General features: G+C 41.4%; 1 protein-coding gene across 4 annotated transcripts in view; it reads left to right on the top strand.

Moving 5' to 3' along the window:
- The window catches only part of rftn1a (raftlin, lipid raft linker 1a), a 40577-nt gene that overhangs the window by 13641 nt on the left and 3975 nt on the right, over positions 1–22961 (top strand). For 3 of the 4 annotated variants that reach the window (XM_034705404.1, XM_034705405.1, XM_034705402.1), the window contains exons 3-9: positions 7810–7993; positions 14864–14972; positions 19297–19978; positions 20083–20286; positions 20694–20806; positions 22035–22138; positions 22865–22940. In XM_034705404.1, coding sequence (XP_034561295.1) covers positions 7810–7993; positions 14864–14972; positions 19297–19978; positions 20083–20286; positions 20694–20806; positions 22035–22138; positions 22865–22940 — 1472 coding nt within the window. The remainder of the gene's footprint in view (positions 1–7809; positions 7994–14863; positions 14973–19296; positions 19979–20082; positions 20287–20693; positions 20807–22034; positions 22139–22864; positions 22941–22961) is intronic. The other variant, XM_034705406.1, reaches the window with a different exon arrangement.

Genomic DNA, 22961 nt, shown 5'->3' with positions numbered 1-22961 from the left:
TATTTGTGTGTGACTTAGTCATGCTCACACTGGGTCATACTGACCCAGTAGTTTCCAGGGAGGATGAGGAGAAACATGTTCAATGTTTCAGGCAATAGAGATGTTGCAATACAATTTCTTCCCTCTGAAATAAAAAGACTGGAATCCTTAGAACCCCTCTGATACTACTATAAATGAAAATAAATTAAATATTGATTCAAAGACACTTATTGTGGACATTTTGCAAGCTTTGACCAACATTGCACTCTATGCGAGCAGCACACTGTTGTTGTTTTTGCTATTGTCACACAAAAATATTCCCAAATTCGTTTGATTCTTGAGGCTGTTTTGTTATGCCATGAGATCAGCATTTTGACTAGTCATATTAACCTGTAATTTAAGAAATTGAAGTTACCTCTGTGCTTCACAAAGGCAGCTAAATAAAACAGGCAAGTCACAAAATGGTAAGCAAAAGCAATGTGACACTGCTAGACTGCTCTACCTCATTATGTATCATGAATGCTCAGAGTATTGAAGCAGTCACTTGCTTCTTGGAGCATCATTTTCTAGATAAAATACTGTAATACAATAAAATACTTCCATCTTCATTTTATGCTGCTATATTGGCCACACCAGTCAGTGTGTAGGAAGCAGCCCACTTTATCCATGACAAAAAAGGAATTAAAAGTGCACCTTACACACAGAATTGTATGGTTAATTAAATCAGGAGAGGTTCACCGTTCAAGGTAGTCTTAAAAAAACACCACTCACTTCGGGTGTCTCAGAGGTCAAGCAGGTCGTCCTGTAGTTGTAAGGTTGGTGGTTTGAAGCTCATAAAATGTGCATGTTGAAGTGTCTTTTGGTAAGACACTAAACCCAAAGTGTTCCTTAAATTATAGCCATCAGTGTGTGAATGCACTGTGGAAATGTATGTTTCCAAGGTTAGCTTCTATTCAATTGTTTTATCTTAGTCCTTTTCCCCCAGCTTTTGGCACATTGTCTTTCCAGCAACCTGGGAGTAGTTTGGTATATGATCTTAAAGCACTGTTGTTCTTTAACCATATATTTGCTGATCAATCTGCATACTAATTAGCTATCCGATCAAAAGCAAAGCAAAATTTGCCCCTCCAGATGTAGGAGGTTACACAGGGGCTTTACCCCAAGTGGCAACCTCCGGCTGCGAGAATTGAAGACAATGCGGAAGTGTTAAAAACTGCAGTTCATCGAGTGTCCGCTAGAGGCTGGCTCCGGAAGTACCGGAAATCACATACACACAAATTCAAAAAAGCCATTTTTTTTACTGCAGAAATAAAAAAGTTTGCAGCCTGGTACAAAAAACGAGTGTAGTCTGGATAGCTCATTTCTCAATCGGCACACACTGTACAGGGGGTGATTATTTTCATAACTCTGTAGTTTCGAAGGTATTAAGATAACGAGTTTTCCATTATTAGAGGCACAGCTGACTTGATTGACAGGCGGGAACACTGTAGCTGTTGGCTAGGAGGCTCAAAGCCTGCCTCTTTACCTCACACTCGCTCGATAGCAGTTATATTGAGTTCAGCATTTCCAATATGGCTCCCTCCGACGATTGGCTTCAAAACAGCGCTTCAGTAACAGATGGATGACATCACGGATACTACGTCCATTATTTATACAGTCTTTGCTTCACCCTGGCTTATTTCAGCTCAGTGAACCAACTCAAAACGAAACCAACTTCCTTGTAAATTACTAACAAGTAATAGGTCTTAAGTTATTACAGATTACAGATATCATACAGCCTGCTTTTGCTCTCCATATTGACTGTTTTTCATGCATACACCTATAGACTGTATCTGAGGCTGCTGCTGGTGTTCATATCAGAGCAACTCCAAATGGTTCACACATTCACCATTTGTTTCACACATGCACCATTTATTCCATATAACCTGAAACCAATGTCTTGTTCTGCTGACCTTCCTTATTACTCTCTAATCAGCGGTCTGCTGATCTGCTCCTGCACACATCCCCCACCTTTACAAAGGGGTGCCGTGATCTTCATTATTTCCCTTGCAGCAGCGATGGGTTACCTTGACATGTCAGCATGAATGTGGAGTATATAAAATGTAACAGCCAGGTGTGACATTTTAACCCAGAATCCTTTTGTGTCGAAGCTGTGCTCAGATAATGAGCAGAAGAAAGCCAGAGAGACATGAACAGGAAAGAGGGAGAGTGGAGAAAAAAAGCAGAGTTGAAAGGAGGAAGAATAAAGTAAAAGGGGGGGGTCTAAGAGAGAATGAGAATGAACAAGACATAAAGAAAAATGGGAGATGCAGCGAGCATCTGGAAGGAAGCAGGGTGTCTCAAGGAGAGGAGAAGTCGAGAGAAAAGGGAGTCGGAGGTGTGAGAACGAATGAGCGAGCGGGAGTCAGGAATCTGAGGATGTGTGAGGAAGTAAGTTAGGTGCAATGCTGTGTGACTAACGCTGGCCTCTGGAGCAGACAGCGAGGAGCTGAACTCTGCTGATGACTTTCCGCCGCCCTGCAGAGACCGAGACCCACTCGGCTCATTAAAACTTACAACATGTGTCTAATGCTCAGCAGAGAGTGTGTATTTGTGTGGCTTTTTGCTGTGCGTTGCTACTGTATACCTGTGGGGGAGTTTATATTTGGATATATCACAGTGTGAGTGTGAGTTGGTGTACATTTTTGTGTTATGGTCTACACCTGGATGTTATGATGGATATATCCTCTCTTGAAAAAGATTGATATACATATACCCTCCTCCTTTTTTGTGTATATCAGAATCTTTGTGTGATATATTTCCTTCAGACAGCAGATGAAGCATAAATCCATCAGCTTGATAGATCTTTGCTGCCTGACATACTGTTTGCAGGTAAACACACAAAATGTATTATAAAAGATTGTCAAAAATGCTAATCTAACACAGCCCAATCCATTTTCTCTGTTAGCTCCTTTATGCTGTTTCCAAGAGAGAACAACAGCAAAGATGGTGACTGAAAGTCACTCCATCACATATCCATACTTCTGGATGTGCCACAATATTTTTTCAACCAGTTTTTCTCCTAACTTTACCTCCACATCAGCCTGTTTTGTTCTGTCATTTCCTGGAAACCAGGCCATCTAGAGAGATCATACCCCATCTGATAAAGCTCAGATGCTGACCAACAAAGTGTCATAGCCGACGGCTGCATTCCCAAAGCAGTGGGGAGCTCCTGGCTCCAGGAAGCTGATTATTTTATAGTAACTGTTTTGGCACACATCCTCGCCCAAAAACCTCTGCAAGTTATTAGAGGGCTATTTAAATAAACGTGAACCTCCAGCAAGCAGAGGGATAAGCCTGGAGGGTGGCTGTGAGTCGTAATCCCCATGCATCACCTAGCAGGCTTAGCGCAAACTCTTTCACTCTTGTGCAAAAGGATAGCCAACACACACGCGCTGAGATTTCACTACATCACAAAATATGCTGTACAGTCACACGCAGAAATTCAGGAGGAATTGTAAGAGGAATTAATAAGGCCTTTCAAACGGCTTCAAAACCGGGAGGGGGGCACTCTCACACTCCAAATGCATATTGTGAAATCCAGGGTCAAAAAGTGAGGCGTCGCTCACAACAAACGGCGGCTGACATGTGGTCAGAGGTCCAAGGTTAAGATTGAAATAGAAGAGCTGGGATCAACAATTGAACAGCCGCTTCTTGCAAATGCACCCTTTGGTGTACATGTATGTATCTCAACCACTTGTTACAGGCATGTATGGATCATTGACTGTATATAAAGATGGTGACACATCTCCACCTCCTGTCATCGTATAAAAGTGAAGACATAATAGCTTTGACAGCAGACACTGACATTTAGGGCTGGTGATGTCATTTGGAGCCAGTGTCTGTGCAGAAGAGATCAGCAGGTGGTGCTGGGTCGTTAACGTCTTGCCCCTTCCACCAACCAAAAACACACATTGGACTTGCCCATAGAATGACAAAGAAAGACCCCACAAGTTGGAACAGTGTCCAGCAAAACCACTTCTTGGGGAGGTTTGAAGTTGACACTCTTGGTTGTTGTGAAAGTTCAATTGCTCTTTTGTCAGTGTTTATTTTTCCTCCTGTCCACCTAATCCATTGCACAAAACATCATAAGAGCCACTTGTCAAAAGAGCTGTCAATCATAATGTCACACCCTTTAAAAAAAATTAAAACTAAACATCTTTAAAGAGTGAACACTCAAACTGAACATGATAGGAACTAACTTTAATAACAGAAACCATATTTGTAAAAACTGTCCTTGATGGGTATTTTGATTTCAAAGTTTGACCCATGTCCCATCTGTTACCATGGAGGCTGCCTTATAACCTACACTGCAGCCAGTTAGTAGGGGGAGCTCCCAACAATCTGGCTTTACTCTTTAGAAGCTGTCATGCCATCCATCTATTTATACAGTCTATGAGATGGATGCAAACATTTTTAACTCTACCTATCTTCACTTGGGATATTCTAAAGCAACTCATTTCTAGGTTGTAGAAGTTTTATTTTAACTGACGGACTAGTCAAAGGTTAGTCAAACACTCAGGATACACTCAAAATTTAGCACAATGCTATTGATACGGCTAAACCAAGCAGCAACCTCCGGTCTCAAATTATGAAGCCCATGTGGAAGTGATATAAACTGCAATTCATTGAGCATCAGCTTGAGGCTGGCTGCAGAAACACCAGAAACCACATGCACACCCCATTCAAAAAAAGATGATATTTGCAGACAAAATAAAATGTTTACAGCCTGGTTCAAAAACAGCTTGGGTCTACGTAGCTAATTTATCTATCAGCACACACTGTATGGGGGTGAATTTTTTTCTAATGCACCAGTTCAGAAGATATTAAGATTACGAGTTTTACCCATTTAAGGACATGACTGACTTGACTGACAGGTGGGAACACTTACATAAAACTTTATTTCCATTTTCCACTTAAAAATACTGACAAACCACGCCATGCTACATGTAATCTGTCATCTGTGCTTGTTTACAAATAGGTAGCTGAGCATAAGGGCCAATGGCAGTAGCCTGTAACTGGTGCTACGGCCTCAGCCAATAGTGGCTGTGCTACAGCTTAGATACAACATACACCCAGCCTTTTTGCCTACATTAATAAAAGCATTAATAATGTGTTTAACGGACTGTTAATTCTGGTGCAGACTATCCAGGGTGATGATCTTTAATTTTTTAGTCGACTAAATGCGCACATCCCTAATCCTCACTCAGAAAGTTAAAAAAAAGTGTCTTTTTTTTTTATACAGAATCCACTTTTTGTTTCCTTTTTCTTTTCATCTTTAATTGCATTGAATCGAAACTGGACATATAAAGCGAGGAAAAGTGACTGAAAACAAACCATAATAATAATACCACAAATACAGAGGTTTAACAAGTAATTGGGAGTTTCAGATAATAAAAGAAGAGAAAAACATAGGAGATACAAATAAAAAGCTGTTAGTACAGAAGCAATCAGGCTTAAACCAGCAAACAGACCAACAAAGAAAGAAAAAAGAGTAAGTGTAAACAACACTGTCGCATAACTCTGTTCACCTTATCTTCCTCTGTTCTCCCTTCATAGAAAATAAGGCAAATTTTACTTCTTAAAGCTCCTGTGAGTAGTTTTTTTGCTGCTGATGAAGCTGGCTGCAATGAAAATTGATGCCTCTGTATGATCCACAAAAGCAAGAGAAACCGTCAAGAAGATTGATTATTTTCCATATAGTTATTTGTACTGCCTGTCATCATTTCCACAGGGTAGGTGAAAAAAACACTCTTTTTCAAAAATATTCCATGCCACAGATTCAGATTCAGTGGTTCACTACCCACTAATGTCCAGGACAGGTCAGAAAATAAATGAATTGTCATACTGTTCCCACAGTGGCAGCAAAAATCATACAGATTGGAATAGTCCTTACAGGTGCTTTAAAAAAAACTGTACATACAGATTTAACAAGAACAGGGAGAGGTTAAAAAACTAATTCTGGTTCACAAAACATCAAACGTGATCAAAAAGAAGACAAGGCATAACATCCACTTTATCACACACTTTATTCCCTAACATGCACACACATTTTTTTTCTAACTCTTCGCCCGCTTGCCCTTCCTCACTGTCTATTAAACTCCACCCGGCTGTTCTGCCCTGAGCCGTTCCCATGTTCCCATTCTGCAGCGGAACTGCAGCCTCCCCTTTAAATCCCACAGTGGCAGACGGTATAAATGAAGTCTCTTCCCAGCCTAAAGCGCTGCATAACACCCTAATAACTTGTGCATGCCTCGCCTGATTTAGCTGCCACGCCTCGCCTCGCCTTGCGTCTTGTCGGTGGGTGAGCACCAGCCGTGCAGAGCAAATGATGGCTAATGACTGTTTCCGGTGACAGGAACGATGTTATCCCCCCAACACCTCTTCTAACCTGCCACTCCACCCTGAGTCTCCAGCTGGTATTATTACCATCATCACTGTACTGCTTTTGATAAGTCCCCACAGACACCCGTTTAAGTGTTTGCTTGATGAAAGGCTCTAGTGATGCCAAGCTGATGTGATGCCTGGATTTTCTTTGGGAGTTTTACTCCCATTGTTTAACAGACAGCCGTGTTTGTTCATGTGCTTGTATCATAACATCCTGGCCAGCTTCTCTTCTACTTGTGTGTGCGTATGTGAGAACACGCCAGATGATGGAGAACAAATTGAAAATGAGATGGCTTGCACATCTCTTTTTTTCTCCTCCCCGAGTGTGTGTGCATTTTTTTTTCTGTGTGAGTTAATTTATTCAGGTTATTTTCTCTTCTCCAGACCCATGCAAATGAGATTGAATGGAAAAGGATGACAAGCATTCAGGCACAAACAGACAGACTCATCTCTCTCTCTCTTTCACTCCCTCTCTTTTTCTCTTCAACACTGCCTCTCTCTTTCTCTCTCTTTCTTCTCTCATCTCTTTCCCCTCACTCCCTCTCTCTCACACACCTGGCTTCACTACAGCCATGCATGCATGCACGTGTTCCCTTAAAAGCCTGTGCACAGAGATGAGGCTTTACCACAATGCACTGACCCCAAGAGGGCGGTTCTCACAAACATTGCGCTCTCCCTGGTGGATTAGCAGTGACAGTTTGCTCTCATATGATAAGCTCGGCTAACCATTTCCACTGAAGTAAAGGGGTTTTCTTTCCATTGTGTCGGGTAATAAGGGAACCTACCTTGTGTTAGCGATTGCTGCTAATACCATACACCCGAAACAGGCTATGAGATAGCATTGTCTCCAAAAACCTTTTGATGTTTGTGTTTCTAGGACTATACTCAGCTGTTTGTTATTGAATGGACTTCCCAGCACACATACACTTAATGTATATTTCTTAACGTGTGTGTGTGTGTGTGCATGCTTGCGTGCGTGCGTGCGTGCGTGCGTGCGTGCGTGTGTGCGTGCGTGCGTGCGTGCGTGCGTGTGGTGAGTTTCCCCCAAAAAAGCCAGTCTGCTGGTGCCCAAGTCTAATAGTTCTGGTGTAATTGGTTTCAGATTTAGCGTGAAGATGCCATGTGTCGTTCTGGGGACATTATCATAATGAAACATGCACCATCTTTGTTTCCTCTCACCCTTTGTCCCACTTTCTCTTTCCCTCCTCTTTTTTTATCCCTCTTTCTGTCCTGTTCCAGCTTTTATCCACTTTCAAATATCTCTCCACCTACTTACTTCCCCTGCCTTTTTTTATTCCTCAAACCTGTCATGTCTTTGTTGTATCTATTTCCCATTACACTGTCTTGTCTTACCATGTTTCTCTCCCTCTTCTCCTCTCAACTCCCCCCCCCTCCCCCACTCAGAGGTACCGGTGTCATCGGTGCTGTGTCTCTCCTCGGTCAGAGAGCTGCCTGTTCAGGTCAGGGAACTCTACGCGCAGGGTTTCGTCCTGGTCGCAGTCCACCCATTTGTCCATCCCTGCGGCCCTCGGCACGCACACATCCAGCGCCAGCTCCACAGGGCCGTGCTGGTCCGAGAGACTCCAAGGTACGCAAACTGAACACACATGAGACTTTTTTTTGTAGAATAAACCATTTTGAACTGGTGTGACCTGATGGAGATGAACGAGATGATCCATTAGCAGCCACATTTATACAGAAGTTTTAAGTTAACAGGTCTTGTGAGTTCATTGTTTTGACGTTGAAGCCAATTGAGACCCATTACCAGCAAAACTCTACAACTCGCCTTCTCTTCTTGATGTAAAATTAATTGCAGAGTCAGCCACAAAAAATAGCTAACTTAAGCTCACTGTCCCAATTCTTTCACTCTGGACTATACAATGATGATAATACTATACAGGGTTCCCACACGTCCTGGAAAACCTGGAAAACAGTTGACCAGTTTTCCAGTACTGGAAAACAACTGGAAAATGGGAGAAAAAGTCAAATGTCCTGGAAAATCACATATAGTCCTGGAAAATTATTCCAACATGGCTGCATGCGACCTGACCCGATTAACAAAACACATCCCCATTCACTGAATGTTGAGTGCACGCTGTGCTGGAAAAGACAGCAACACTGCACAACTTTTTTCACATCTTTTCTCCTTCACTTCATAATCATGCATTCACAGAAAACGGGGGTATATTGTCTATGTTTTATGGTACATTAACCTTGTAGAGTGCTCTTTTGAGTCTTCTATTTAAGTTATAGTTTGACCAGCGGAGTCGGGCAGAGAGCTTGGGGGTCTGTGCCTCACAACTTTCTCTGCAGGCTGAGACCTCAATTACCGTACTCTAGCTCAGTTGTTCTCAAAGTTGGGTCCTGGGACCCCTGGGGGTCAGCGAACCATAGCATGGGGGTCCGTGAAATAATTTGAATAAATTTCTAATAAATTATAAAATTGTGCTGTGTCATTACAAAACAGCATACACACCATTGTTAAGATACCATTTGGTGGCTCGAAGGGATATGTGAGTCTTGCTACTGTTAATTTTCTGAAAGCGTTTAAGATCAATTACTTGAAAAGTATAAATGCTTTCATGTTGAGTCCACAAGGAATGAAATGACCCTCTGTTTTAAAGTATACAAGTGGTATTTACTTGATTCAAATTGAAGTGTTATCTGTTTATCACTATGGTACAGGTCTGAAGTATTTACATTGATATGTTTTAAAATACAAATAGTTCCAAGGGCAACTAAGAGTGCAAACGGTAGTAAGAATGTGCTTTAGTGATGGGAAGTTCGACTCTTTTCATAGAGCCGGCTCTTTTAACTCGGCTCCCAAAGAAGAGCCGGCTCTTTTGACTCATTGTGATTAGGGTTGTGATTAGGGTTAGGGTTATGATTAGGTTTATGGTTAGGATAAGGGTTAGAATTAGGGTTAGGGTTATGATTATGATTAGGGTTAGGGTTATGATTAGGATTAGGGTTAGGGTTAGGATTAGGGTTAGGGTTATGATTAGGATTAGGGTTAGGATTAGGGTTAGGGTTATGATTAGGGTTAGGGTTAGGATTAGGGTTAGGGTTATGTTTAGGGTTATGATTAGGGTTATGATTAAGGTTAGGGTTAGGGTTAGGGTTATGATTAGGATTAGGGTTAGGATTAGGGTTAGGGTTATGATTAGGGTTAGGGTTGTGATTAGGGTTAGGGTTACGTTTAGGGTTAGGGTTGTGATTAGGGTTAGGGTTACGTTTAGGGTCAGGGTTAGGATTAGGGTTAGGTTTAGGGTTAGGGTTGTGATTAGGGTTAGGATTAGGGTTAGGGTTAGGATAAGGGTTATGGTTAGGGTTGTGATTCTGATTAGGTTTGGGATTAGGGTTAGGGTTATGATAAGGGTTAGAGTTAGGGTTATGATTAGGGTTAGGATTAGGGTTAGGGTTAGGATTAGGGTTAGGGTTAGGGTTAGTGTTGGTATTAGGGTTATGATTAGGGTTAGGGTTAGGGTTAGGATTATGGTTCTGATTAGGTTTGGGCTTAGGGTTAGGGTTATGATAAGGGTTAGAGTTAGGGTTATGATTAGGGTTAGGGTTAGGATTAGGATTAGGGTTAGGTTTAGGGTTAGGGTTAGGGTTAGGATTAGGGTTAGGGTTATGTTTAGGGTTATGATTAAGGTTAGGGTTGTTATTAGGGTTATGGTTAGGATAAGGGTTATGGTTAGGGTTGTGATTCTGATTAGGTTTGGGATTAGGGTTAGGGCATGGCCGCCATGCTGACCAATCAAAACAATCAAAGTTCTGCTGTGAGCAGAGCTGGGGCTGAGCACTGTGAGGGCTAAGCAGCGAAAGGAAAAAACTGGGCGCCGGCTCTCTCTCAATGTGAGCCGGCTCTTCTGATTTACTATAAAGCATCGACTCTCAGAGCCGCAGCTTTTGATCATGACACATCACTAATGTGCTTAATCTGTGTCATAGTTAGGAGGGTGCCTTGGACAATTTTCTCACCTGTAAGGGGTCCCTGGCTCCAAAAAGTTTCAGAACCCCTGCCCTAGCTAGTAGGAGTGCAAACTCCTGATAGTGAAAACAAACGGAACAAAAAGAGCGACACAGCTGCACAGGAACTCCACGTTGTAGACATCACTGATCATAATAGACATCGCCATGCAGGAAGACAGTTTACATTTTTTTAAATCTCTGAGAGATCTTCAAATACAGAGTGCGTCTTTACAGGAAGGCAGCTTCCTGATTCCTTTGCAGGCTCTTTTGTTTTTTTCTTAGCTCATTTTATATTTTTTGAGAAAAGAGAAAGCTGAGATCTTGCCCCTCAATGTTACTTTGTTACACTAATAAAGTGAAGTGCTGTACACCTGTGGCTGCATTATTCTATTATCAATTTCCCATCATTTTTAAGTATGTAAGAGATGATTTCATTGATAGCCATAGACTACATGTCTTTCAATGTAGACTTCCACTGAGAGGAACATATTAGACTATTTAGGAACTAAATTAGGAACTAAATTTAGACTGTCATACCAGCTTGATCATCAATGAAAATGTCCTGGAAATGTCCTGGAAAATGATCTCCGGAAAAGAGTGGGAACCCTGCTATAGTATGCTGTGTATCTGCTCTGTAACCCAGTTATTCGTTGGTGGCTAAAAACCACAATATTCACCACCGTATTTGAGCAGAGAATTATTTTCTTCTCTCCCTGCTATCAGCGCTGGTACAGCGTGCGAGCTGAGCTGTGTTCACAGGTCTCATCATGGAAGTTATTGACACATCTGCTCCAAACTGAAACCATATTACATGCATGCACAGACCTGCTTCCATCATCCATGTAGGTTCTGTAACACTCTGATTTGAGTCTTAAATGAAGTCAGCTCTTCATATTTTTTTGCCCTAGTTTTTCTCAAGATGTGAACACGGTTTTCACAAAAAGGAAGTCTTCAATAATTGATAGCCGTTATTCCCATGTAGAAGGGAAACCCCATTCTCCATAATGACTTTTAGTCTTAACTGAGAGTGGCTTTCTGAATGGAAACTGTGGTGTGTCCATGAGTAGGGCACACAACAACTTTAACTTGGCTGCCATGATGAGGTTATCCAGGGTTCTCAGAAGATGAATGCTAGTAATTGTTTACAAGAAAGCAGGGTGATTGTAACAGTGGCAAAAAAAAGGCATGTTGTTATCATTTTGACCATGTTTACATGCAGATGTTGGGATTTTTTGGGAAGAAACACAGTGCCTAAATTCATCCTCACAAAGCCACTAACATGGCACAAAGCTCTTAGTCTGTTTAATTCTATTAATAGTCTTTGAACTTTGAATATTTTTAGCTTCCTAATATTACATCAGAGAGATTACAGAGACAAAGTGCTGTACAACTTAGAGGTTCTGGTGTCCTAGAATTACTTTACATCACATGTGGAGTTTAAAGTAAAGGGTTGGGGTAAGGAAATACTGGAAGTGTAACCACATCAACAAAGGCTTTGTTGACAAAGTTATAATCAAGTTATCTGATTGGTGCATTTTTATATCCTGATGACCCTCAGAGCACTAAGAGGATCTACAAAGAAACCACTCTTGCACAACACTTAACAGTGAACCACTTGGCATTGTAAGACACAGTAATATGAGTAATATGTACATATTTAAACATAAGACCAATAATTCAGGTATCTGCTGGATAAGTGCAAAAGAGAATGGAAAAATATGCACCTGCAGGCAATCATAACAAATAGTTATCACCACTAGTATTTCATATTTTGGAGCAAGGTTTTACTATAAGTTATTAGCAGCAGATTATCAGAGCAAATGAAGCAGCAGAGAAAATAAGTAATTAAACCCCAAAACTGGAAATAGAATTATATTACAGTCGTACATCCAGACATTTTACACAACATTAATGAGTAATACAACATATATCCAAAATGTAACCATACTTTAAAGTGAAGTCAAGGTGCACATGTGTAATACAATGTGGTTTAAGCTTGTGCCCCATGTACGGAAGTTATAGTCCCTGTCAAAGTGGAACTGGTTCCACTTCCAGCTACGACAATTTGCTGTGTGTCTTCCCCCACTCTATATTCCCCATGTCTCCTGTCTAAAAAAATATAACATTTACGTAATATTTAAGTATTTGAATTTACTTTATGCTACAGCTCTTAGGGGACCCAATGCAAACTGTCCCTGCCCTAAGAACTGTTCATTAGTTTTAATCCTTTAAAGCTTAAGGGATCGTATTTGTTTCTGCATTTATGAGACTTCTGATTTATCTGTTATACTTTTTTTTCTCTAAACAACACATGAATACATCAAGATACATTAAACGTACTGATAAATCACTGGGGAGCAGAAGCCATTGCCCACAGGACTTTCTCGTGACACATCAAAAATGAAGGCTGTTAATCTGTGAGCCACGTGAGGTTTTTTGCAGATATATTTTTCCAATTTTAAAAAAGTGAAGGTCAGGAGTTTTTTTAATGGTTCATTTATTTGTCCTTTATTTATTTATTTATTTATTTATTTATTTATTTATGCTCTTATCTTCATGGCTTTCGGAAATTAGTGTATATTGATATCAAAACTGTTCTTCTTTTAACATGATGCATTCGTTTGTGTATTGCCAGCACCCCTTTTATTTCTTAATATCTCTCGACTCCATTCATACTAATCTCCCTTTCCTTCCTTTTGTTAATGTTCCTTAATATAACATAATCTAACGTTCATACTTATCAGTACTTCATTCTTATTTGTTTTGATGTACAATTTAATTTGAAAAATCAAAGAATCATTCAACCAAAACAAATGAGACCTGAATCTGGAATGTATGTAACATAATTGCCCAATGAAAATATACTAAAAAAAAAAGACATAAAAAAGACAAAAAGTGAAGGCAAGGTTCACACTCAAGTTGTTACAGATAACTATTAACTTGATTTAAGCAAGATATAATAACTAAATTGTTCATCTTATTTGTGGTAAAATCCTGTCAAATATCTGCCTTTCAAATTAGAAACTATAAGTATAAAAGGAGAGAAAAGCCTGTATTAAATTAGAGAGCAAGTACACTGCAGGTATTACAGATATTTTATCTGTACATTCTTCAACAGTCTTATTTGAAGCACTTTATGTATTTTTTATTATGAAACAAATGTTCTTTTCTAAGTCTTAAGATGATCAAGAGATTTTGTAAGAGTTATTTGAGTTAAGAGGGTGGAAACTGATGTGTCTGAAGGCTTTATGAAGACGCCAAATTCAAGGACATACAATTTTCTGGAAATAATTAAAAGGTTTAGGCCTAACAGGGTGTAAACATTAAATCATTCACACCCTCTCGCCTCTCTAACAAATCTGGATAAAAACATTGTAATAATGTGAATGAAACTTTGTTGGTTGAACGGAGGCAGAGACCCTGTGTAGATCAGTCAGTGTCCTCTCACTCAGACAACTCTAGTAATAAATAAAACCCTTCATTAACTGTGCATTTGAAAGAACAATTTGCAGATCCAACACTTTTGGATATCCTCCTGTGTTCTGTTATCTCTTTTATTAATTTGAGTGGAAGGAATAGTGTATCTTGTTCACACACACACACACACACACACACACACACACACACACATGGTAGTGCACAGGCAGGTGCCAGGCTGCTCCTTTGATGCCCCTCCTGCCAAGTGGTCCTGCTGCTTCCTGGCACCTGTCACCGTGGAGACGGCTGATTGCATCACCAGATCTCGCCAGAGGGGAACGACACGCTGAAAGAGAGGAACCATCTCTCCCTCCTTTCATCTGCTTACTTCAATGACGGCCGTCTCCCCCTCTTTCTATTGTCCTCAGCAGCCCCCCTCGCCCCCTTTGCTCTGCCTTTTATGTCCCCATCACTGCCGTCCCCCTTTCATCAAAAAAACCCTAAAAATGAAAGAAAAAAATCTGACAGATCCTCTGTTTCAAATCTAGCTGAGGAGCTCGGAATGTCACTCACGCCTCGGAGCACAAGATATTACGGTGGCCTTCGCTCTGACCTCAATCCGAATCTGAAGAGGCGTATCTGAATACTCCTTGTATGATTGTGTCTTGCAGCGGGAGCAGAAGAAAATTCAGTCCCTTTTTCTGACTAATAAGGCTATTGTGACTTCACTGAATGTGTGCTCACATTAAATGGAAAATCCACCCCTTACTAGAATCCACATTATGTTTCTGCTGTGATCAGTCTGGGTCAATGAGTGCCCGTGACCATCAGCGCGGTCTTGTACTGTAGAGCCAGGTCTCGTTCAGACTGTGAGGTTATTTTGTGACAGACCAGCTCTGGTGATAATTGCCAGGATATGAACCTAAGAGGAACCGTCAAAGGATGTTTTTACCACAGCATGATACATTTTTCAGGCTCACAAGAGCCGAATTTGACTGAACTGTATGATTTATAATTGATGTGTGTCGCTGAATATTGTATACATTTTTTCATTACTCCACTATAGTTCTGAGAAAAGCCATCTGAGGTGTGGGAGACACCGTCTGGAGACAGATGTGTGTGTGGCTGGTCACCAGGTTGCTGACCCGGAGGTGATCCAGAGCTATGTCAAGAGGGTGAGTTCAAAGAGGAATGCAATCATGCTAACTAAGCTGCTTTGGCTCAATATGATTTGTTTTAAATGAACTTGTCTTCAGTCTAAGTTGCCTGAAGCTTGAAACTAACATTCGCTCTTATCTTTTGCATTCTTGTGTCTTCTTTGATTGTAATGTCTGGGGTAGATCAAACAGGATCTGTTTACACCCTGGCTGTAATGATTATTCCTACAGCTGTATCAAAGGTTTAACATTGTTGAAATGATTTAATAGAAAAGCCTTCCTGTGAAAATATGAAGCATTAAATCTACCTGAAGGACTTTGAATGCTTGAATTAAGAGTAAAATGAGAAAAAAAAAGTACACTTATCCCTTTAATCCTGTTCCAGAGTACTGAGAACCAACACATTCATCTTTTTTCTGCTAATACCAATTCTGCTCAGTGGTCTCTGGGTATCTGCACACGCTGATGTGATACTTGTTCTCATTTTTTCCAACGCTTTTTGAATCAATTTTAAGGGAATGTGAGGACACTGAGTCACAGGTTGATTTTGTTTGAACTTTTTCAACATTTTGATAGGCTTTGATAGACCTATCTGATGACTTAGATAGGTTCAGAATATTACAAGAAGTTGACCTGTGGAATATTTTTTAAGCAGAAAAGGAAGCAAAAAGCAGAGGTGAAGAGGTGAAGACAGTATTTTTTGCTCTGAAATGAACACAGCCCTTCCACTTCTCCTCAGCGATAATAACTGTCCAGGGTTTGCTCCAGATTGTGCCAAGGTTTGTCTTCATCTGTGAACTTAATAGTCTGTGGAGAGGTCAGTGACCCCATGTTCTGTTGCTTCTTACTTCAAGCTGCTTATGAAGTTATTACGCCTTTTAATTTTAATCACAGCTTTTAAGTATTGTTCTCTTTAATTATGACTGATGTTGATTGTGATGATGCCAAGGACTCTAACCGTGCTCTCAGCTCATGTTTTTGAATGTTGTCTTGTCAGCAGTTCAGGTTCTTTCTGTCAAGCCAAAAACAATTTTGTGAACAAATACAGTTTGTTATATTCATTCATTCAATCAATCAATCTTTATTTGTATAGCGCCAAATCACAACAAACGTTATCTCAAGACTCTTTTACAAACCTAGCAGGTCTAGACCATACTCTATGTTAAATTATTAACAAAGACCCAACATCAAGATAGGATAAGACTCAGTCCCATTGCAGACAGGATTCATGATCTCATCTTAAAGGGAAATTTCAGTTTTTTTGAAGTGGGGTCGTATGAGTTACAGTACACTATTGCTCCTGCTAGCAACAATGCGTGCCGGTGAGCTCTTCCCCTTTAATGAGAAAATTCCTAGAGGACTGAGTGGCCGGCCGGCCGGTAGGCTAAGCTACAATTCTCTGCGGATGGGGCTGCCTATTTCGTTTAATTTCGCTAAAGTTGAGAAAATATGTTCCAGGCACTCATCAAGGTGCAAATGCATGAACCAGTAGAAAAAATTGGAGCTATTCAGTTTGCCGTCAGAAACCCCCTTTGTCTTAGCACTATTTTTGGACGCGCCTTGCAGGTAGGTGTTCCTCCGCTGCATGAGCATGGATACAGGCCGATCAGCTGTTTGGATCAACACGCACGTAGCAGGATCAAGTAGCGGTATCGGTCTTTATAGTGAATTAAACTCACTTTTCTGCGAATTTAAAAGATGGGACATACCTGTCTTTATCCCGGCTGTTCAAACAAGCAAACCTCCTGTAAGGCAGGGAACTCTGGATGATGAGGGATGCAGACTTGAGCCGTATGTGAGCCGCTGGTATCCTCTGATTCAGAAAGGTTCTGAAGTATTGTTGTCACTAAGTCCCTCTCCTGACAGCAGAAGCTCTCTGGGTTCGTAGGCATGGGTTCACAGTTTACACACCGGCACCACCAGGTAACGTGGGATCTCTCCTGCTCACTTGTTGGCACAGAACTTTCTCCCCTCTCTTCTTCGGTACGTTGGGTCTGCATCTGAAGTTCTTCCTCTGTAAACTCTGGTTCATAGAGAAATCCTCTTGTGTCCTCAGTAAACGGCATGTCATCGTCACTGTCAGAATCACTCATTTCTGCAGTTTGTAGTTCTTGTTCCTAAAAGTGCAGACAGATCCAAACAGCTGATCGGCGTGTATCCGTGCTCATGCAGCTGAAGAACACTGGTCTGCGAGGTGCGTCCGAAAATAGTGCCAAAAGAAAGGGGGTTTCTGATGGCAAACTGAATAGCTCCAATTTTTTCTACTGGCGCATGCATTTGCACCGTGATGAGTTCCTGGACCATATTTTCTCAACTTTACGAAATTACGTGAAATAGGAGGCCCCGTCCGCAGAGAAAATAGCCTAGCCTGCCGGTCCTCTGGGAATTTTCTCGTTAAAGGGGAAGAGCTCACCGGCACGCATTGTGGCTAGCAGGAGCAATAGTGTACTGTAACTCATACGACCCCACTTCAAAAAAATGGAAATATCCCTTTAAATCAGGATGTCTGGAAACCTTTTGTAGGCTAAATCATTTTATGTAACTACAAAATAATACACTACCTCATCACTCTTCATTCTTCATTCGCCATGAACAAAGAAAAGAAGTATTCAAATAATTTCTATGTCCCAGTCATTGTTTCCACTACTAATGCACATTTTGGCTAGAGCTCCATCTTTACGACAATGGGTGATGGTGCTCATGGGAAATGCAGTCTTGTAGGTTATTAAATGTCATTTTTGGAAGGAAGACGAGTATGTGGAGTAACAAAAAGGAATATCTTTGGTTCTTCCGCGTGGATGTTCTCTTCCTAAATTACCATTGGTGGGGTCTTTAATTCCATCCTGCCTCCTTCTTTCTCTTTGTCTACTTGTTGCGCCGTGTGTTTCTGTGTTTGCCTTTCATGTTGGCGCGGCACTGCTGTGACAGAAACATTACAGGGCTCAAAAGGCTACAGACAGCTGCCTATAATTGCCTGTCTGTAACATATGCTAACAATACGTCTCTTCCTGAGATGAAGGGTCTGTTTAATTCAAACGGAGCAGATTTGATTCAAGGTTTTCCATTTCAAATTTAGCAAATTTACCTGACAATATTGGATTTTGGCTACTGGCTTCTTCCTGATCTTCTTCCTCATATCTGGGAAACAAAAGGAGGAGCTACAGTACATATTGAATGGAAGATTATAGAAATGACTAAATGAAACTTTAACCCTGAAGTAGCCAGCCCGAGTATCATCACTGGTCTTTATAAGCTGTAAAACTCACTTTTAGCCTCTCTGCTCATGAATTCTTCTTCCAACAATAGGAAATGAAAATGTGCTCTATTGAATAGATTTGCATCTGAACACCCATCGAGCACAAAGGGAAACCTGATTGGATGGAAATGCACATCACTGAGCATAATGTGATAGGCTCCGGCAGCATGACATGAATAACCAATCAGATCAAAAACTGCCAGAGAGAGTTCGAGATAAGAACCCAGGAGCTGCACTGGGCAGAGAGTGAAAGGCTGGTGTGTGTATGTGTGTGTGTGTGTGTGTGTGTTTGTGTTTGTGTGTGTGTGTGCGTGTGCGGGCGTGGGTTTGGGTGCGTGCGTGCCTGCGTGCCTGGGTGCCTGCGTGCGTGTGCAGTTTTGAAATTCTATACTTCTATTTTCCATCATTCAGAAGCCCACCCACTCTCAATCTGTCTCCAGATTCACCATCAGATAAAACTGTGTTAGTGTGCGACTTTTGTGAGCCTGCTGGGTGGTAATAGAGAGACTGTTTGTTTTTGTGATGTGTGTGTATTGATGAGTAAAGTGTCAAAAGTTGTGTATAATAGGAGGAAGATGTGTCTCATTATTGTTTGGTGGTAGTTTGCTATCTGATTTCTCTCCTGTTGAGGCTGTCTAAATCTGTCAGCCCAAATATCAGCTGACAATTAAGCAGCAGAACTCTACTGGAGGGAGCGACACACACACACACACACACACACACACACACACACACACACACACACACACACACACACACACACACACACACACACACACACACACACACACATTTACACACACCCACTCACACACGGGCGTTGAGATAATGAGTTCCTTTTGTCATTTGAATATTTGATCTTTGCAGATGATTAGGTAGGTTGTTATTTTGCAGAATATCGACTCTGCGTACGTCAGCCTTTGTTTGTGTGTAAATGAGGCTTTGTTTGTCTGACTAGTAGAAAAGAAGGTGCAAATTTATTTGTCGTGCTGTGAATGGCTTGCTTTGTATTTGTCTGTCACTCAAATTCACTCCACAGCAGTGTGAATAGATATTAACATTATGTGCATATCTCACTTCTTGCAGATTCAGGATGTTGCAGAGCAAGGGGTGATGTTTGTGGGTTTCCTCCAGCAGCCGGGTGGAGGACCCTGCTACCTTGGGAACTGGGACCCAGAGGAGCTGTCATCTTTACATTCAAGCCCTTCACCCATACATCGACACCCCATAAGCGCCAACACCAGCCCAACAGACCCAACAGAGCATAATGCCAAAGAACCTGAGCATCCCTTTGAAACCCCAGAGTCACAGAATGAAGGTGCAGCACATGACAAACAGGACCACACGCGTCTGAATCCCACCCAGAGTTTAGATCCCAACCACGAAGAGTCCATTGAGCTATTCAAAGACTCCACAAACCGACTTCAAGACCACAGCAGGCCTAGTGCAGAGGCAGTTCAAGGGTGTCCACATCAAAACCCAGCAGAAGATGATGAAGAAGAAAACCAGCAGTGTCCCAGCCCTCCAGATACTGAAGGCTTGATCACACAGATCAGGGGCCACCTACCCAACGTCAAAGCAAGAGAGAGGCAGAGTTCAAGCTCGGACAGCTGGTACAGCTCTCCAGACCTGGACCGAAACCACAGAAGAAAGTCCGGCTCTGCATTTTCAGATGGGCAAAGCAGAGTGACGACACACAACAACAACCACATCCGGCTCAAGAGTGCAGAGAAAGAAAAGGACTCAACTTCAACCCCAACACAGGGTAGTAAGTAGCTTCCCATTTGATGTGACATCATTACAGGATCATCATCGTCGACACACAAAGTTCTTATTTTATTGTGATTGTCATCTCTTTGTTTTGGCCTGTAGGGATGCAGCTCTTTGCCTTGTACAACCACACCGGGGACCTCGACACGTCTATGAGGTTTTACTCCCTCAGGGTGCCGCTGCAGGTTCAAAAGGAAGCCGGTCAAATCACAGAGCTGGACACACACTGGCTTGACCACATGACTCAGCATTTTACCAGTGGTGCACACCTCATTGACGGGTTCTTCCACCTTAAAGAGGACAGCGGTATGCTTGGGGAACATAGCAATGAGCTATTGCCAGAATAATTATTCATGTACAAAGTGGATCACAACAATTTTACAATAAATGTGATCTCCTGACTGAACTGAGAATTTTTAGTAGTTACATTCTGCTAGTTCTTGACAAGAGAAAAAATCCTCTCATGCTGTACATCACTGCTTCTCTGCTGGGTGCTGGGTGGCATGCACAGAGTTATGTACCGTAAGTCCACGGCTTACTCCATAAGTCACTGCTCAGTCACCCGTGGAATAAGACGGCTTAAACCAAAGGGAACAGGGGATCAATAGTGAGAGATTGTACAGCGGAGATGAGCCTGTAACTCTTGTCTGAACCACACACACACACATCCTCCTCTGTTTATCTGACTCTGTCTCTAATTTGTTCTCTCTCAGCAGACAATGGGGTTTCATGTGTGGATAGTGTGTTCATCTTCCAGAGCTCCGCAGAGGAGACCACAGGCAACTCCTACGATGCCATCGTGGTGGAGCAGTGGACCGTCGTTGATGTGGGTCTTTTTGAGTTTTTAATACTCTGAGAAGATGTGCACCGTGAGAAATCCACTGTGACTGAAAGCTTAAGCTGTTTCTGTCAAATATTATGTAAGAGTGGAGGGAAGGGAAAGAAGTGTGCTTGCTTGTGACTGAGCTGGTACTTTAATGTGCTGGTGCATACTTTCCTTTTGTGTGTTCAATCAATGCAATCAATCGATCAGTTTAAGTTACATAGCGCCAAATTATTACAAAATGTATGACACTTCACAAAAAAAGTCCTGTTATATTATTTCCAGAGGCTCAACACGAGCAAACACTTGCTAACAATTAGCAACAGTGACAAAGAAAATCTTCGCTCTTCCCTCTAAGGAAGAGACCTCGGGCAGAACCAGACTAATTGGTTGACAGCCTTCTGCTGTGGCTGGATGGGCCAAGAAAGTGGGAAAGCAGGAGATTCAGGAAGAGAGAGTTGGATAGGTGATAGATGGATAGATTATACAGACTTGTGGTTAGAATGCTAATAATAATAATAGTTGTACAAATGTGTGTAATGTTATTGAATTGTCAGCATAGAATTCAGCAACGTTTGATTGATATTAAAACATTAACAATTGAAATCAACAGGTCTAATATTAACTTTGATATCTATAGTAATGACACAACTGAGACTGACATGAAAAGTTATAGCAGTCAGAGCCAATCAGGTCCTCAGCAGCAGGTGGTCTGCAGCAAAGAGTCAGAGGAACAAAACAAGGAAGCTCAAATATTATCAGATGTAGTCTATTGATGAGACATGAAGTTATAAGGTCAGTGACATGCATTAATTAGTATGACATGAACGCATACAGAGAAAGAAGTCGAGAAGAGACAAGAGCTTGGTGTGTTAGGTCCTCTAGGAGTCTAAGCCTATAGCAACAGAGCTAGAGGCTTGACGAAGGCGAGCCCTCACTATAAGCTTTCTCAAAAAGGGAACTTTTCAGCCTTCTTTTAAATGCAGAGAGGGTGTCTTCATCCTGGACCCTGACTGGTTGATGAATCCAAAGAAGAGAGGCTCTACCTCCCTTACTAGTTTTGAACACTCTAGTTACCACAGACAGGACTGCATCGGTCTGTAATGCCCTGCATAGGTTATCAGGCACTATTTAAGACATGATGGTGCCGGACTATTCAGAGCTAAAAAGATAAGACGGAGTTAACTGTGTTTATATTTTGAATGACTTTCTGTTCGTCTCTGCTGTTCAGGGTGTCGTTGTGAAGGCAGACTACGTCCCTTTGCTCCAGTCTCTGGCTCCGTACGGATGGAGGCTGATGTGTGTGTTACCTACACCAATCGTCAAGACCAACAGGTAGCAAATACAACCTGAGATATCAGTGTTACAAACAATAAACTCACACCTCTTGTCTTAAGAAGTGCAAAGCTTAGTTATTACTTTAAATTGATCACCATAAACAATTAATTGTTTTCAGCAGCAAAAATGACAAGGATTTCCTGATTCCAGTATTTTTTTCTTTCTATGAATGAAAATATTTGAGTTTTTAACTGTTTGGAAAAATGATATGAAGACAATGTGGGCTTTGGGGAGTAGTGATGAGCTTTTTGTATCACATTCTGTCATTTTACAGAGCAAACGTTAATTGAGTGATCATAAAAATGATAGGTAGTTTGAAAGATTACAAAAATAACTATTTTCTGCAGCACTGCTAAACCTGCCTTTATTTTATTTTATTTTATTACATTGGATCACTTTGAATAAGATCTTAAAAACTAATTCCACTGTCTGTCTTATTGTTTAGGGGATTAGAGCCCACAGTGTAGCTTAGATACACAGGACAGATGGTTTGAGATCTTACAAATCATGGTCGTATGCTCATCTCAACATGAAACCAGCTTTGAAATCTGTCGGAGCTGCTGAAAAAAAAAACAGTCTCTGGTGTGCTGTAGTCTTGTAACCTGTCACTTTGAAAACCTCAAAGGAGCTGGATTTAGATATACATAAAGATGTGCCGACACCTCTGAATATAACATAACAGATATCAGTAGTTAAGTGCTGCTCTCTTCTGTTTTTACGAAGTGATGGGAGTTTGTCGACAAAGCAGATCCTCTTCCTTCAGAGACCTGTTTTGCAGCGCAAGAGAAAAGACTTCAAGGTTTGTTCCCCTCTTCCATCT

The sequence above is a fragment of the Notolabrus celidotus genome, chromosome 16 (assembly GCF_009762535.1).
Source record: "Notolabrus celidotus isolate fNotCel1 chromosome 16, fNotCel1.pri, whole genome shotgun sequence".
Lineage (NCBI taxonomy): Eukaryota > Metazoa > Chordata > Actinopteri > Labriformes > Labridae > Notolabrus > Notolabrus celidotus.
This window is presented reverse-complemented; position numbering and strand designations above follow the sequence as displayed.